Genomic DNA, 14837 nt, shown 5'->3' on the forward strand with positions numbered 1-14837 from the left:
CGTGGAATTGCATGAGTTGTAGTTAAAAACTCAGGGAGTTGCATGAGTTATAGTTAAAAGCTCGGGAAGTTGCATGAGTTGTAGTTAAAAACTCGTGGAATTGCATGAGTTGTAGTTAAAAACTCGGGGAGTTGCATGAGTTGTAGTTAAAAGCTCGGGAAGTTGCATGACTTGTAGTTAAAAACTCGTGGAGTTGCATGAGTTATAGTTAAAAACTCGGGGAGTTGCATGAGTTGTAGTTAAAAACTCGGGGAGTTGCATGAGTTGTAGTTAAAAACTCGTGGAATTGCATGAGTTGTAGTTAAAAACTCGTGGAATTGCATGAGTTGTAGTTAAAAACTCAGGGAGTTGCATGAGTTATAGTTAAAAGCTCGGGAAGTTGCATGAGTTGTAGTTAAAAACTCGTGGAATTGCATGAGTTGTAGTTAAAAACTCGGGGAGTTGCATGAGTTGTAGTTAAAAACTCGGGGAGTTGCATGAGTTGTAGTTAAAAGCTCGGGAAGTTGCATGACTTGTAGTTAAAAACTCGTGGAGTTGCATGAGTTATAGTTAAAAGCTCGGGAAGTTGCATGACTTGTAGTTAAAAACTCGGGGAGTTGCATGAGTTGTAGTTAAAAACTCGGGGAGTTGCATGAGTTATAGTTAAAAACTCGGGGAGTTGCATGAGTTGTAGTTAAAAGCTCGGGAAGTTGCATGACTTGTAGTTAAAAACTCGGGGAGTTGCATGAGTTGTAGTTAAAAACTCGGGGAGTTGCATGAGTTATAGTTAAACGCTCGGGGAGTTGCATGAGTTGTAGTTAAAAACTCGTGGAGTTGCATGAGTTGTAGTTAAAAACTCGTGGAGTTGCATGAGTTATACTTAAAAACTCGTGGAGTTGCATGAGTTGTAGTTAAAAACTCGGGGAGTTGCATGAGTTGTAGTTAAAAACTCGTAGAATTGCATGAGTTATAGTTAAAAACTCGGGGAGTTGCATGAGTTATAGTTAAAAACTCGGGGAGTTGCGTGAGTTGTAGTTAAAAACTCGGAGAGTTGCGTTAGTTGTAGTTAAAAACTCGTGGAATTGCACGAGTTATTTATTTTGGTTCTTTAAAATATCAGGCGGAATTGCGGCTTCCTGGTACAACAGGCTGCTGCAGCCGCATGAGACCAGGTGCGTTGCGAGGGCGCCATCGTGTGGTGACAGAGCGCACAACACGTCAAATGCCGCTTCTTGAAGTCGTATAGACGAAGAGCCGTAATAAAATCGGAAAAATCTTTTGTTCGTAGCTCAGTGATTATATTCATTTATTAACAATGTATTTAAAAGATAGAATGTAATGTTGTTTGCTTCAGTGGGGAATGCTTGTCTTAATTTGGGTCTTGTATGCATGGTCACATGAGGACCACATGCATATGGTGCTCCTTCCAGAAATATAACCTTTTTCACATCATTGCAGAATGTCTGCAAAACAAATGCACTTTATTGACACCAATGATTTCAGTAAACAGCAATACACTCAGATTGACAAAATCTTCTGATGGTCAAACAAAACTTTTCAGATAACTAAAATGTAGCTGCATCTTTACTTTACTTTACTTTACTTTACTTTACTTTATTTGGCAGACGCTTTTATCCAAAGCGACTTACAATGGGAAGACACCAGCAATTCTCGTTCGATTTCTATAGAATATCAAGTATACAAACTAAGAGCCCTGATAAGGCTTAGACTTGTCATTGAAGAACATGCTCGGAGAGTGTTGGGTGCTAGACTAAGAAAAATTATAATGTATTTATACATTTTGTATTTGTTTGTTAAATGTGTATGCATGTGTATGTGTTAAATTTGTCTGTAATATTTTTGGAATAAGAGGGTTTTCACCTTCTTCTTAAAAGTGGTGATAGTCTCGGCTAGTCGTGTGGAGGAGGGTAGGTTGTTCCACCAGCCAGGGACAACAACGGAGAACAGACATGATTGGAATCGGAGACCCCGTGAAGAAGGAATTTTTAGTCTATTTTACATACATAGACAAGTTCATATAATCACAACATTGATTAAAACTAATGCATGCAGCCTTAGACCCACCATCAGGACACACTTTCACATTTCAATTATCGATGATCTGGGCTCACATGACCTGCTCACAAACAGCTGTCATGTGACCCCAAATCTTCCCAGAGCATTCCTCTGGCACATCAATATTTTTATCAAAATTCTTAATCCCGGATTTCATGGACAGGCACAGGCCCGTGGCTCTTACCTCTCTTGTGATGAAAGCCATGGAGAGGGTCATAAGAAAACACATAATCAGAACCATGCCACTTGTGGGTCCAAACTAGTGCGGTGTACTGTGTTGTAAAAGCAGAATGATGTTGACAAAATCTTTTGCCGCTTTTTACCTCGGAAAAAGTGAAAAGAAGGTGGCTTAAGTTGATACAGTAAGTTGGATCTCAAATTATACTCAGTACAGCCTAATGCCATTACCTCACGTTAATGTTAGCACCAGGTTAGCCATCTCTGTTTCTAGAGACAGGGAGCAACGTAGCACAACCAGATTGTACCATAGCAAACATTATTTGAATGTCATACAATTCATGCTCTAAATCAAAGCACTTTTGCTAATCATCCCATTTCTATTCAGCAGCCTGGTTATTACAATGGGAAAAGATAGGTCTCTATGATTTACGCATTGCAAGTTCTCCAATGTGAAAAAAACTGTTTGCGTGGCAAATTGTTTTGGGCTAGGGGCCCCACAGGCCCGCTGCACCCCAAAAGCCCCTGGGCAGCGGCCCCACTGGCCCGGTCCAACTCAGAAAGACTCCTGTTTGCTGACGTCTCCTCACCTTTCAACACTCTGCAAGCAAACTCTCCTCCATCTTCCATCTAGAAAACCAGACAATCCTGTGCATATTGGACCATCAGACCACAGAGAGTTCTGGATAACAACACTCTCTCCGACCTCCTTTACACCTCGGCTGGATCACCCCAGGGCTGTGTGCTGTCTCCCCTGCTCTTCATCTTATACACAGTATAATATACAGTTATACACTGTAATCAGAAGGTTTCCGGTTCGAATCCCGATCCGCCAAGGTGCCACTGAGCAAAGAACCGTCCCCACACACTGCTCCCTGGGCACTTGGGCTGCCCACTGCTCACTCAGGGACAAATTTCACTGTGTGCACCGTGTGCTGTGCATTACATGTGACAATCACTTCAGTTCAAAGTCAGCAAAACCCAAGAGAACCCAACAAACAGAGGGACCTGGCTGTAGCAGTTACCACCTAATAGAGCTAAATAAATACCTGGGCACCATCTTTGACCACCTACTGAAGTTCTCCTCAAACTACTTCTTCATAGAGAGAAGTAGCCTAGCGGGTCATATCATTCTCCATCATTTGCTGGTCTCCATTCCACCAGTATGCAGAACAGGAATCAGCTACAGAGCGCCGTCAGCATGTGCTCCAAGATTATTGTACTGCCTGTGAGATCCTTATCACACGTCTGTGACCAGGCTGCCACTCGAGATCATCAGAGACCCCTCACACCCTATGAACTCCCCTCCAGTGGCTCCCCTCCAGACGCCGGCTCCGATGCCCCGGCTGCAGTACACAGAGGAGGAAGGTCCCCTTTGTCCCTAAAGCTGTCCTTCTATTGAACTCTGGACATCCCCCCAGAACAACTATCATCAACTCACACACTTTTTAAATGATGCACCTTACTGCTCCTGTTATGTAGTTATTTATCGTTGTCCATAGTACAATACAAGGAAAATTTATTGCGTTTATTGTAACAAGATATTATTCGTGAGCTGCTCCACTGTGCCTTCTAAATTGCCCCTCGGGGACAAATAAAGTCCTTTGAAATTGAAAATTGAAAGTGAATGTATTGCTTAAAACATAGTTTTGTAAAGGAAAAGGTACTTGGGGGTTTTATTTTGGGACCTAACAGAAGGTTGCTTGATGTATGTATTTTGTCTATAATGTATTGAAAGCACTGTTGGCATGCTCACAAACAGCGGTCATGTGACCCCACATCTTCCCAGAGCATTCCTCTGGCACATCAATATTCTTGTCAAAATTCTTAATACTAGATTTCATGGACAGGCATAGAGAAGGAAGGGAATGTGATGCTTAAAACATATTTTTGTATTATTCTGACTTTTTTGAGAGAAAGATAATCTCAAAGGTGATTACTGATATTTCTGCAGTGGTTATGAACACTAGGTGAATTGGTGACCCTGAACCACTGTGTGTGTGTGTGTGTGTGTGTGTGTGTGTGTGTGTGTGTGTGTGTGTGTGTGTGTGTGTGTGTGTGTGTGTGTGTGTGCCCCACCCGGTTGAGTCCCCACCCTACACACAGTTTCTCTGGATGGGCTCCAGCAGCCATGAGCTGGACTAAGCAGTTATGAATAGTGGGTGATGAAATTTGCTGATGACACCTATGCAGGCCCTGAGTTAGCACCAAAGTGAAATAAAGGAAACTGAAAAAAGGAGAAGGACATGAATATGTGCACTGACACTGCCGTGTCTAACAGCTAAAGGGGCAAACCTGATTCATATACATCTCCGGGTGTGTGGATGTGGTGCTCAGTTCAGATAACTACCTTGAAAAGCATGTAAATATTATCTGAAAGCCTAGACTGACACCCCTGGGTAAGATCGATGCCATTTTATTTGGGGGTTTGGGGTACATCGTCTGGGCTGTAACTGGGCCTTTTATCTGCCATAGAAAAATAAACTGTAAAGTCCCTGCTTGTGCTGCATTTCTGCAGAAGTGCAGCCCACAACTGAACCTTCCTGGCCACGTCCCAGCATTTACAGGGAAGTCCCCACACACCCTTGCCTAAGCATAGACGTCAACGGCGTTGATAAATGAGAGAAATATGTCACAAAAATCCGGAGCGTTCTGATGATAAGCCACAAGCATGGGTGTTGGTACATGGTTATTTCTACAGAAGTGAGTTCTTTTTTTAACTGATATGGAAAACAAGTTGATTACACTTTTGTTATTATCCTTTTAAACCCTTTTTTGTAATTACATTTACAGGATTTACAGATATTCTTATCCAGAGCAACTTTGAGATCTCTTTTAAGATTATGCCAATTTATAACCAAAACACACAGTTACAGAACATCTACCATCCAGTGGTGACCTACACTGCAAAAATAATTGCTGAATCTACTTAAGAAAAGCTTGTAAATGTAACTTGCTGTGGAAAATTCTAAGTTGACTAGATTAGTAGTGTGAACCTTTTGGAGGATGCAGTGGTTAAACTAGACAAATTTAGTAAGGAGTACTTAAGAGTGTTGAGTGTGTTGTACTGAAGCCACGTTCACACTCTTGCAAATGTATGTTAGTAAATACCATACAATTGAATGTTAAGTTGATAATAATTAAATTATCTGTCTATCTATCTTTTCTATATACAGTACAGTACACCTTTTCAGTCATTGTGTTTTCTTTATTTTCATGACCATTTACATTGGTAGATTCTCACTGAAGGCAAAAAAAGTGAAATAACTGAAAACATGTTTTATATTCTAGTTTCTTTGCTCTGATTACTGCTTTGCACACTCTTGGCATTCTCTCAATGAGCTTCAAGAGGTCGTCACCTGAAATGCTTTTACAACAGTCTTGAAGGAGTTCCCAGAGGTGTTTAGCACTTCCGGTGACTGTGGAGGCCAGGTCTCCACTTTTTGTTAAGTACATAACTCCACATGTGTTCATTCATAGTTTGGATGCATTCAGTAAATGGTCATGAAAATCTGGGGCAGTGTTGGCCTAGCGGTTAAGGAAGCGGCCACGTAATCAGAAGATTGCCGGTTCGAATCCTGATCTGCCAAGGTGCCACTGAGCAAAGCACTGTCCCCACACAGTGCTCCCTGGGTGCCTGTCATGGCTGCCCACTGTTCACCAAGGGTGATGGGTTAAATTTCCTTGTGTGCACCGTGTGCTGTGATGCTGTGTATCACAAGTGATAATCACTTCTTTATCTTTATCAAAATAAAGAAAAAATATTGAATGAGAAGGTGTGTCCAAACTTTTGGCCTGTACTGTACGTAAGTTAACTCTACAAAGATTAGATAAATAGTATCTGTCACAATCCGGTCCGAAAAGGGGTTACTCCGGTCCGGGATCTGTCTGTGTAGTGGGTCTGTCACGTCCGCGAGCAGAAGGGGGACGGAACCGCAAAGGTGGGACATTCTGGGCATAATGATTTATTTAACAATAAAGGAAAAATGGTGCTAGGGCCGAAAACGGGAAAAAAAAGGGGGAGAACAAAAATTAACCCGAAGGCATGTGGCAATTGCCAGAACTGACACAACACTACTCAACAGCACGGTCCACAAAAATGTTGCAGCTGCCGATGTGCTGCTAAGCAGTGCCTTATAACCCTCCTCTGGCGACCACTTATTGCACCCCTGGTTAGTCCCTTCTGGTGACATGCAGCCTCTGCACCCCCTCTCGAGGCGGACCCTGGCCCATGCCTACTACCAGGAGGTGGTAGTAGCCTAGCGGGTAACACACTCGCCTATGAACCAGAAGACCCAGGTTCAAATCCCACTTACTACCATTGTGTCCCTGATCAAGACACGTAACCCTAAATTGCTTCAGGGGACTGTCCCTGTAACTACTGATCTGATAAATGCTGTAAATGTAAATGTATAAAATGCCTGGTTCGAACTCCTTACCTACTGGAGGATCCAGCACCATCGCTTCCCTACCCACCCTCCCCTCAGGAGGAGCCCCCAACCTGTACCGCATCCCCCCAAAAAACTTTGGGGGAGCACCCCATCCTGACTGGACAAAGGGGTATTTTTAGGGCTCATCCACCTCACCCTGGACACCCTAATCAGATGGTTGCCAGTGTGAATCCCGAACCGCCATGGTGCCACTGAGCAAAGTACCGTCCCCATACACTGCTCCCTAAAAATACCATCCGCCTCCACCTACCAGTGCATCACAATCACACATCCTTCAGCACATTTTCATCAACAAGACATCATAGTTGAGCTCTTGTTTGGAGGTTCCCACTTAATAGAGACATGTCCTTTCAACAGAACTTCACCAAGATGGCTTGGAAGATGACCTAGCAACGGGCCCAAGATCTTGAAAAAAAGACGTCAGGAAGTGAGCGTGACGCTCACGCTTATGTAGGCATGCTTTCCATCCATCATAATATGAAGTGATGTAGAAAAGTTTATTATTGGTGAACTTATAATTGTAATTGTGAGACCAGTGACAGTTCACAGTTATCAACACTAAAGGTCCTCCTACCACCATGTGTACAACAGCCAAGGACTTAACAGTCACAGTTAATAGTGAAATATCATTTGACACTCATACAAGTAATATTTGTAAGACTGCATTTTTTCATCTAATATTTTGAAGATAAAATGGACTGACTATGCATGATGGTACATGTATTTGTAATGTCAAGAACAGACTACTGTAACGCTCTACTGATTGGATGCATCATTTTCCAGTAAACTCCCAACAAATCCTAAAAGGGGATAGATAAAATAATATTGCACCACTAACGTACAAAGCTCAAAATGTATTGAGAATTACATCCAGATTCCTACTGGTAAAGCTTTCTGATTTGTCTATAACAGTTAAATCCACATAAACTATTTTGACTGTCCTAGGTAGACACCGGGGCCGTCAGTGCAACCCAGGTATTCGACCATGAGCGCTCAAATGAAATCTGTCCCTCTCTGAGCTTCTCTGGATCCTGACGTACCAGTACGAGATGTACCAGAGGGTCACCTCGCCCCCCAAAGTACCATTAGTGCCAATGTGAGCGGGATCTCAAAATGATCATAATGGACGTACAACTGTCGACGTACACTGTGCCTTCATACATGGACGTGTAATTTAATACCAATCCTGCCCTGAACCCCATTGCACACCTACTGTACCCTGGAAGATGGCGTCCCTTTCTGACTCAGATTTTTTAAAAAATGTGTGTCACCAGCAGAGCCTGTCAAAGACCACTGCGACATACTGTATGTCATTTTGGGCTAAATAAGAAATAAATGTTGTCGTGGTATTATAAGAAACGTTTTTAAATGCCGTGTCTTTGCATCGCCGCTGACGCGAAAACGTGACCGGGGTCCAGTATTCTGACCGCCGACGCGATGACGTCACGCCCTCGGCCGCGCCGGCGGAGGTATCGCGAGAAACCGCGGCGTTCGCAGCGGCGCGGTCGCTGGCAAGTATCGTGAGACCCGCCGCCTCTCCGCGACCGAATTCGGCTGGTGTCAGCGGCGCTGGAGGTGAGTTGTGCGGCCGAGCGAAAAGCACACGCGTGGGGGGGACACGACGCCCCGTCACCGCGGGGCCCCTGGCGGAGGAAGGCGGGCCGGAGCTTTTTAAGATGAAGCCAGCGTGTCGCAGCTATAAACAGTTGTTTTCCAGGTAGAGTAGAACACGGTGCGTGTTCGCGGCCGCCGGGAGGGACCGCGTCCCGGTCCGCGTACCGCCGGCGTCAGCCGTCATGCTGGACGGCCAGAAATGGCCTCCGTCGCCGAGCGCCGGCCGCGTCTCATTGTTAGCCGCGGTAGCTAACCCCGCGATGCCCGAGCGAGATGCCCGCGTTGATGCGGTCAGCACCGCGGACAGCGGCCGGAGCCTCCGGAGGAGGGGCCGTCATGGCGCCCGGAATAATTATTCTGATTATTTTTATACAGATGCACGTTTTCGTGCGTGTCCACGTTAAATACGACGTGTCGCGCACAGGACACCCCGACGGTCGGGTCGAACCCTTCTGGGCGTTTCGTGGCTTTTGTGAAATGCAGGTCCTGACTTCAGGTTTTTCTTGTCTGATGAGATCGGTCTGGATGCAGGTCACAATGTCACGGCGTGTCCCCACACACATGACTACAGGGATAAGGAACGTCACATGGCTCGTAAGGGCCGGCGTCCAGGCTGACAAAGAACTATTTGGGCCAGTGGTGGCCCAGCGGGTCATGAAGCCGAGTCGTAACCAAAGGTTTACACATCTGGAGCCACCAAGGTGCCGCTGAGCAAGGCGCCATCCCCACACGCTGCTCGCCTGTCATGGCTGCCCACTGCTCACCAAGGGGAGATGGTTAAAAGCAGAGGACACGTTTCGTGTTGTCACCGTGTTTCACGGGGACAAAAACTATGACATTCATTGCATGGTGATCACACATTTTAAGGGATTTGGTAAAGATTTAGGTTTACCAGCGCCACTGTCCTCGTTGAGTTGTGTAGACCTGGACCAGCCAACCACCCTGCCGAAGATGAAACTCTTCTTGCTTTTATGCAGCATATTTGCACTATGCAATGCCATGGTGACGCACATTAATAAAGCTTGAATGGATATGAATATTTTGCCATGGGATATGTGTGAAAAAAAAACATATGGAGCCGGCCGAACAGATTGTCGTTCTGCCTGGAGACATCGCAGTAACCTATATCAGCCATTTGTGTGTACAGTACAGAACCTCAAGTGAACATTTCTCACGTTGCCGCTATGGGGTGTTGTGTGTAGCATTCTGCGAAGTAACATGAATTTAATAAGGAATAAGGCTGTAACAAAATGTGGAAAAAGTGATGCACTGTGATGAACTTTAAGTACATACATTGTGTTACTGTGTCATACAGGGGGCAGTGGTGGCTGAAGGTTGCCAGTTTAAATCCCGATGCCCCAAGGTGCCACTGAGCAAAGCACCGTCCCCACACACTGCTCCCCGGGCGCCTGTAATGGCTGCCCACTGCTCACTAATGGTGATGGTTAAAAGCAGAGGACACGTATTGTTGTGTCATCGTGTGCTGTGCTGCAGTGTTTCACAATGACAATCACTTCACTTTCACTTGGTAATTTTTGAACATTCAGGGGTCCTGAACATTATTTACATATTTTAACAACTTAGTCATAAACTAAGCTGTGCAGAACAGGGACTTCTGGAGGCAGCTGGAGTAATGAATACACTTTAAAGGAAAAGGTCTTTTCTCTGTGCCTGTTCAATATATAGTTTGTGGTGTGGGCATTGTCTCCATGGTAACCGTAGATCTATGAGATGAAAAATGACAGGACGTGTTACAGATTTAGCGATGCTGTGTCATGACTGAAACCTGGCTGGCATTCGGAGATTATTCTTCGTATAACATTATTAGCTTTTTAATTGCCCCCGTGTTGACTTTTGATGACAGACAGCCCGTCTGGTATCTCATGACGAAAGATCTTAGACCAGCCGTTAATACTAATGAGTGGCGATTGACTTCACTGTATTTAATTGTCGAGCATTTTATCACCAGTTTATCATAGTTATTTTATTACTTCTTTTGTAATAAATGTTGTAATAAATATTCTAACACAGATAAGAAGCCGGTTTGATCAACCCAGTTTTTTTTCCAGCCCCCTACGTGACAGCTCAGTAACGGGACCGTTCATTTGCATCAAGCGGTGGCAAAATCCTTCGCCTAAATCATGGGGAACATTTTTGGGAACCTGCTGAAGAGTTTGATCGGGAAGAAGGAGATGCGGATCCTGATGGTGGGACTTGATGCTGCTGGGAAAACCACCATTCTGTACAAGCTGAAACTGGGCGAGATTGTCACCACCATTCCAACTATCGGTACAACGCCCAAGACTTTCATGATTACAGTTGTTAAAAACGACATTTTATGCTTCAGATTCATTACTGATCGTGTGTTTTGTGGATTATTATGTGTATGTCTTTGTGTGTACTTCTCAGGGTTCAACGTGGAAACTGTGGAGTACAAGAACATCAGCTTCACGGTGTGGGACGTCGGTGGCCAGGACAAAATCCGGCCCCTCTGGAGGCACTACTTCCAGAATACACAAGGTGGGCCTAGCGTTCCTACACACACAAATCCAGCATTTAGCATTATGATTTTCAGTGTCCTTCAGTAATTTTCTTAATTTGATTATTGCAATGAAAGCACAGTTTAGATGTTAATATTTCTGTAGAATTTTAGCAATAATAAAGAACATGGCTTTAGATGAAGATAATAAGGTAAATATTTAGATGTTTAAAGAAGGCGTCCAGTGTTAAAATTCTGAACTCCTTTTGCCGCAGGTCTGATCTTCGTGGTGGACAGTAATGATCGGGAGCGCGTGAACGAGGCTCGGGAGGAGCTGATGAGGATGCTGGCAGAAGACGAGCTCCGGGATGCTGTGCTGCTTGTGTTCGCTAACAAGCAGGTATTTCTACTTCTCTTCGTGTTGTGGTTACGTACTAGAGGAACTGAGCAGGTAAATAAGAAGGGTAGCTGCTTCAGATTACAGAATCAGCTAAAAAAAACCTTACCCCCAATAAAATGTGTTGTTTGTGTGATAAATCATTAATATAATTGTTATTATTGTTTTCATTGTTATTATATCCTCATCATCATCAAAACTATTATTTTGCCAACTGTTTATTAACAGGTTGCCGTAACCTTGCAAACGTGTTTAGGATGCACTAGAAGTGGCAAATTCTGTATTCAGTCCATGTTCACGCAGTCCATTCAGTCCAAGGCGGTGGTTAGAATACAATTTGGTCAATAATAACGATTAAAATCTCAATATTGATATTTTAATCGTGTTGACGCTGATATGGAAAGGGTATTTCGCCAACCAAAAATGAAACTGAACACATTCCTGAGTCCATTTACGACGGTGTATTCGGTATTCAGGTACCAGTACTTTCGCGCAACGTTGCTTGCAACCTTTTCTCGAATGTAACATAAATGCACACCAGTGGCAAAATGTCCCAGTAGAGCATGTATTATTTTAGAACAGGATTTTACAACGTGTTGTAATACTGAAGAACCAATGTGAAGTGATTGTCACTTGTGATGCACAGCAACACAGTAAAATTTGTCCTCTGCATTTAACCCACCACCCTTGGTGAGCAGTGGGCAGCCAAGACAGGTGCCCGGGGGAGCAGTGTGTGGGGACGGTGCTTTGCTCAGTGGCACCTTGGCGGATTGGGATTCGAACTGGCAACCTTGTGATTATGGGGCTGCTTCCTTAACTGCCAGGCCACCACTGCCCCAACCATTGATGTCTGCTTTTAATGTTTCTTAGAGGACTTCTGTGTCTTGAGGTCGGTCTCACTTCTCGCACATTCTCACCTGTGCTCTCTATTCCTGCTTTGAACGTCAAATTTTTTTAGGATCTCCCCAACGCCATGAATGCAGCGGAGATCACAGACAAGCTGGGGCTGCACTCGCTGCGCCACCGTAACTGGTACATCCAGGCCACCTGCGCCACCAGCGGAGACGGCCTGTACGAAGGCCTCGACTGGCTGGCCAATCAGCTAAAGAACAAAAAGTGAGAGGCGGAGTTTTACCTTGGGGTGGGCCGGATTACCAGGTACGGGGTGGGGTTAACAGGGGGTTTAGCTTGTGGGGGGCTTTTTTTTGTTGTTGTTGTTTTATTTTGATTTGTAAAAGCACGGCTGGTGGTTTGGATGGGAAAAGGCCTTGGATGGACTCATTTACACAAATACACACTCACACGCAGACACACACACACACACACAAACGTACACTAACGCACACGTGTGTCACTCTGCGTCTTTTCTCCTCTGTCCCATCTCCTCTGTACAGTGAAAGATAAACAACAATTCAATACGATACAAAATTCTATGTTGACACAAATCCTAGATGTATTTTTCAGTGGTCTTCTGTTGCTCACATCTTTTAGACAGCATCCCAGGAGTTCATGCCTGGGCTCCACATCATCACCTTTATCTAGCAGAGCTTAATGGAGAGCATACACACATATCAGTAGCCATTAACCACACTTTCCATCCCTGTTCATTCTTTTGTTTTATATGTGTGATTCATACTGTAAGCAACTATGATGCAGTTTTGAAAGGATCTGGGGGAAATGCACTGTTGTACATGCACACAACATAAATGTACAAAGACTCAAACGTTGTCCCTGCTGCAGTTTTTTTTGTCCTGTTGCCTGTTTGTAGCTGGAATGTCTTGTTTTCTTGTTTTTTTTAAAGTGTGCCATCATTTGCTGCATGCTCGTCCTTCGTGTGTTAGGCCAGCTTGTCCGATGTCTAGACTGCATGCGCGCTGTGGTAGAAATACAGACCTGGTCACCGTAGCATAGAAACCGTGTGTAGTTGCAGTATATGTGGTTTGGTAGATGCTGCTGTCGTGATGAACACCTCAGTGTTGTCGCTTGTGTTTCGTCTGGGCCTGTCGTGCGCTAACGTGCTTCTGCTAAAGCCTGCATGGCCTGCATGCATGCTGCTCTGGTAGGGTAGACTGTAGGATAGATGTTGTAGGTGGGTAGCGCAATGCGTAGATAAGTACGGAATGCTATGCGTCGTCCTTTACCGTTATCCGTTCCTCTGTGGGTAGTTAGTTTGTGTTCTAGATCTGTAGCATATCTTCAATAGGCTGATGCTTCTAGAATGTTCTTTGCGGATGTTGCACCATTTGACTGTTTAGATAAATGCCCATCTAAATAGGTTTGGAAATTGATAAATAGGTCAAATAAATTATAGTAGGTTGGTGGTGTTCCTGTCTTTTGCTGTTTGATATCTCTGTGTGGAAGTGATGCGCTCAAATTCACACTTTCACACAACACACGCACACACTCTCGCACAATCATCCTTAGGTGCTGAAAGTCAAACTGCATCATGTTGCCAAACAGTACCAGTTTTTGTCATGCCAGATGATACAAAGAACATCCAGAGTTTCTTTACCAAGAACGAATGTGAATTCTGTATTTTCGTTTGCTTAAAGAAATGATTTATAAATCACCAAACTTCTCATAGATTTCTGCTGGTGTCTAGAAGGAAGATGTCTGTTGTGCGTTACTTTTCATGTAAAATGCATTTGACATTCCTGTGATCCATTGTGAGGAGAGATCTACAAAAAGGCTCCTCACCAGGAAGAACTGCGTGGAATTCTCAACACTGCCTCCGACACCTGATCCAGATAGCAAATCGCACAGTCAGCGGTGTGAAAAAGCTCCAGGATGCTGCTGCGGTTATAGATAAAGTGGTTGGGAGATCGTCTTGTTCGTGTTAAACTCAGGCCAAAGGTCCAGTGCTCTAACTCTACAGAACCTATTCTGTTCTTCAAACCATCTGCCCAGCTGTTTAAGTATTGTGGCCTTATTTTAAGTGTTGAATGAAAAATGAATGACAAAAGGGATCAGCATGCTATAGTTATAATGTAAGGATATGGAACTTTTGTTTTCTTCTTCCCTTTATTTATTTGAATTTATTATTTTTCTTTTGCTTGATCCAGTTTGATTTGATAACTACAAGTGTTTTTTTGCTGTCTTTGCTGTTAAATGTGAGAGAATGCAGGAATATGTATTTATTTGTTTATGTATTTATTTATCTAGGCCCTCAGTGTTTCATTGGTTGCAGTTGAAAGAACGTGCTTTGGTTATTTTTGGTAGTGAAAATTTTTATTCCTTTTTTGGTGTTTGGGGTCAAATTTTTGATGGCTTAGACAGTGTCTGTGGAAATACAAATGTGAACCTAATCATTGCAAATTAATTGAAATGACTCATCCATGAACTCTGCTGTATCTGTAACGATGACTAGTAAAAAAAGGTGATGCTGATTATTATTATTATTATTATTATTGTAATGTAGTCTTTGGAGTCACTATCTGACCCTTCGACTGTAAACTTACATTCAAATACAACCATGAGAATCACATTATTCTGGTGTGTTGAAAATAAACCCGTTTTCTGTATGGCCTGTTGAGTCATGGCTGTGTTTTTGTCTTTTATTTTTCATTTTGTATGTTATACACTTTCTATGTTTTTTGTTATGTCCTTTATTGTAGCCATGTTGATTTATTAATCCAGCTTGGTTTTGTTTGAACAGACAGCAGGA

General features: G+C 43.6%; 1 protein-coding gene across 2 annotated transcripts; it reads left to right on the forward strand.

The window, feature by feature from the left end:
• The first annotated feature begins 8124 nt into the window (after nt 1-8124).
• LOC114800352 (ADP-ribosylation factor 3) lies at nt 8125-14709 on the forward strand. Of its 2 annotated transcripts, none has more exons than XM_028997589.1 (5): nt 8125-8258; nt 10367-10586; nt 10707-10817; nt 11052-11176; nt 12132-14709. In XM_028997589.1, the coding sequence occupies exons 2-5, from the start codon at nt 10439-10441 to the stop codon at nt 12291-12293; spliced, it is 546 nt and encodes a 181-aa protein (XP_028853422.1). In that variant the 5' UTR covers nt 8125-8258; nt 10367-10438; the 3' UTR covers nt 12294-14709. The 2 variants fall into 2 exon arrangements, with proteins under 2 accessions (XP_028853422.1, XP_028853423.1); XM_028997590.1 differs by lacking the exon at nt 8125-8258 and adding an exon at nt 8262-8400.
• The last annotated feature ends 128 nt before the right edge of the window (nt 14710-14837 follow it).

Source organism: Denticeps clupeoides, chromosome 12, assembly GCF_900700375.1.
Source record: "Denticeps clupeoides chromosome 12, fDenClu1.1, whole genome shotgun sequence".
In the NCBI taxonomy this organism is placed as follows: domain Eukaryota; kingdom Metazoa; phylum Chordata; class Actinopteri; order Clupeiformes; family Denticipitidae; genus Denticeps; species Denticeps clupeoides.

Bases quoted from the DNA above. Each gene is read 5' to 3' on its own strand.
- LOC114800352 (XM_028997589.1), top strand. From the start codon at position 10,439: ATGGGGAACATTTTTGGGAACCTGCTGAAGAGTTTGATCGGGAAGAAG. The intron at 10,587-10,706 runs GTACAACGCCCA...TGTACTTCTCAG, and splicing joins CACCACCATTCCAACTATCG to GGTTCAACGTGGAAACTGTG. The intron at 11,177-12,131 runs GTATTTCTACTT...AAATTTTTTTAG, and splicing joins TTGTGTTCGCTAACAAGCAG to GATCTCCCCAACGCCATGAA.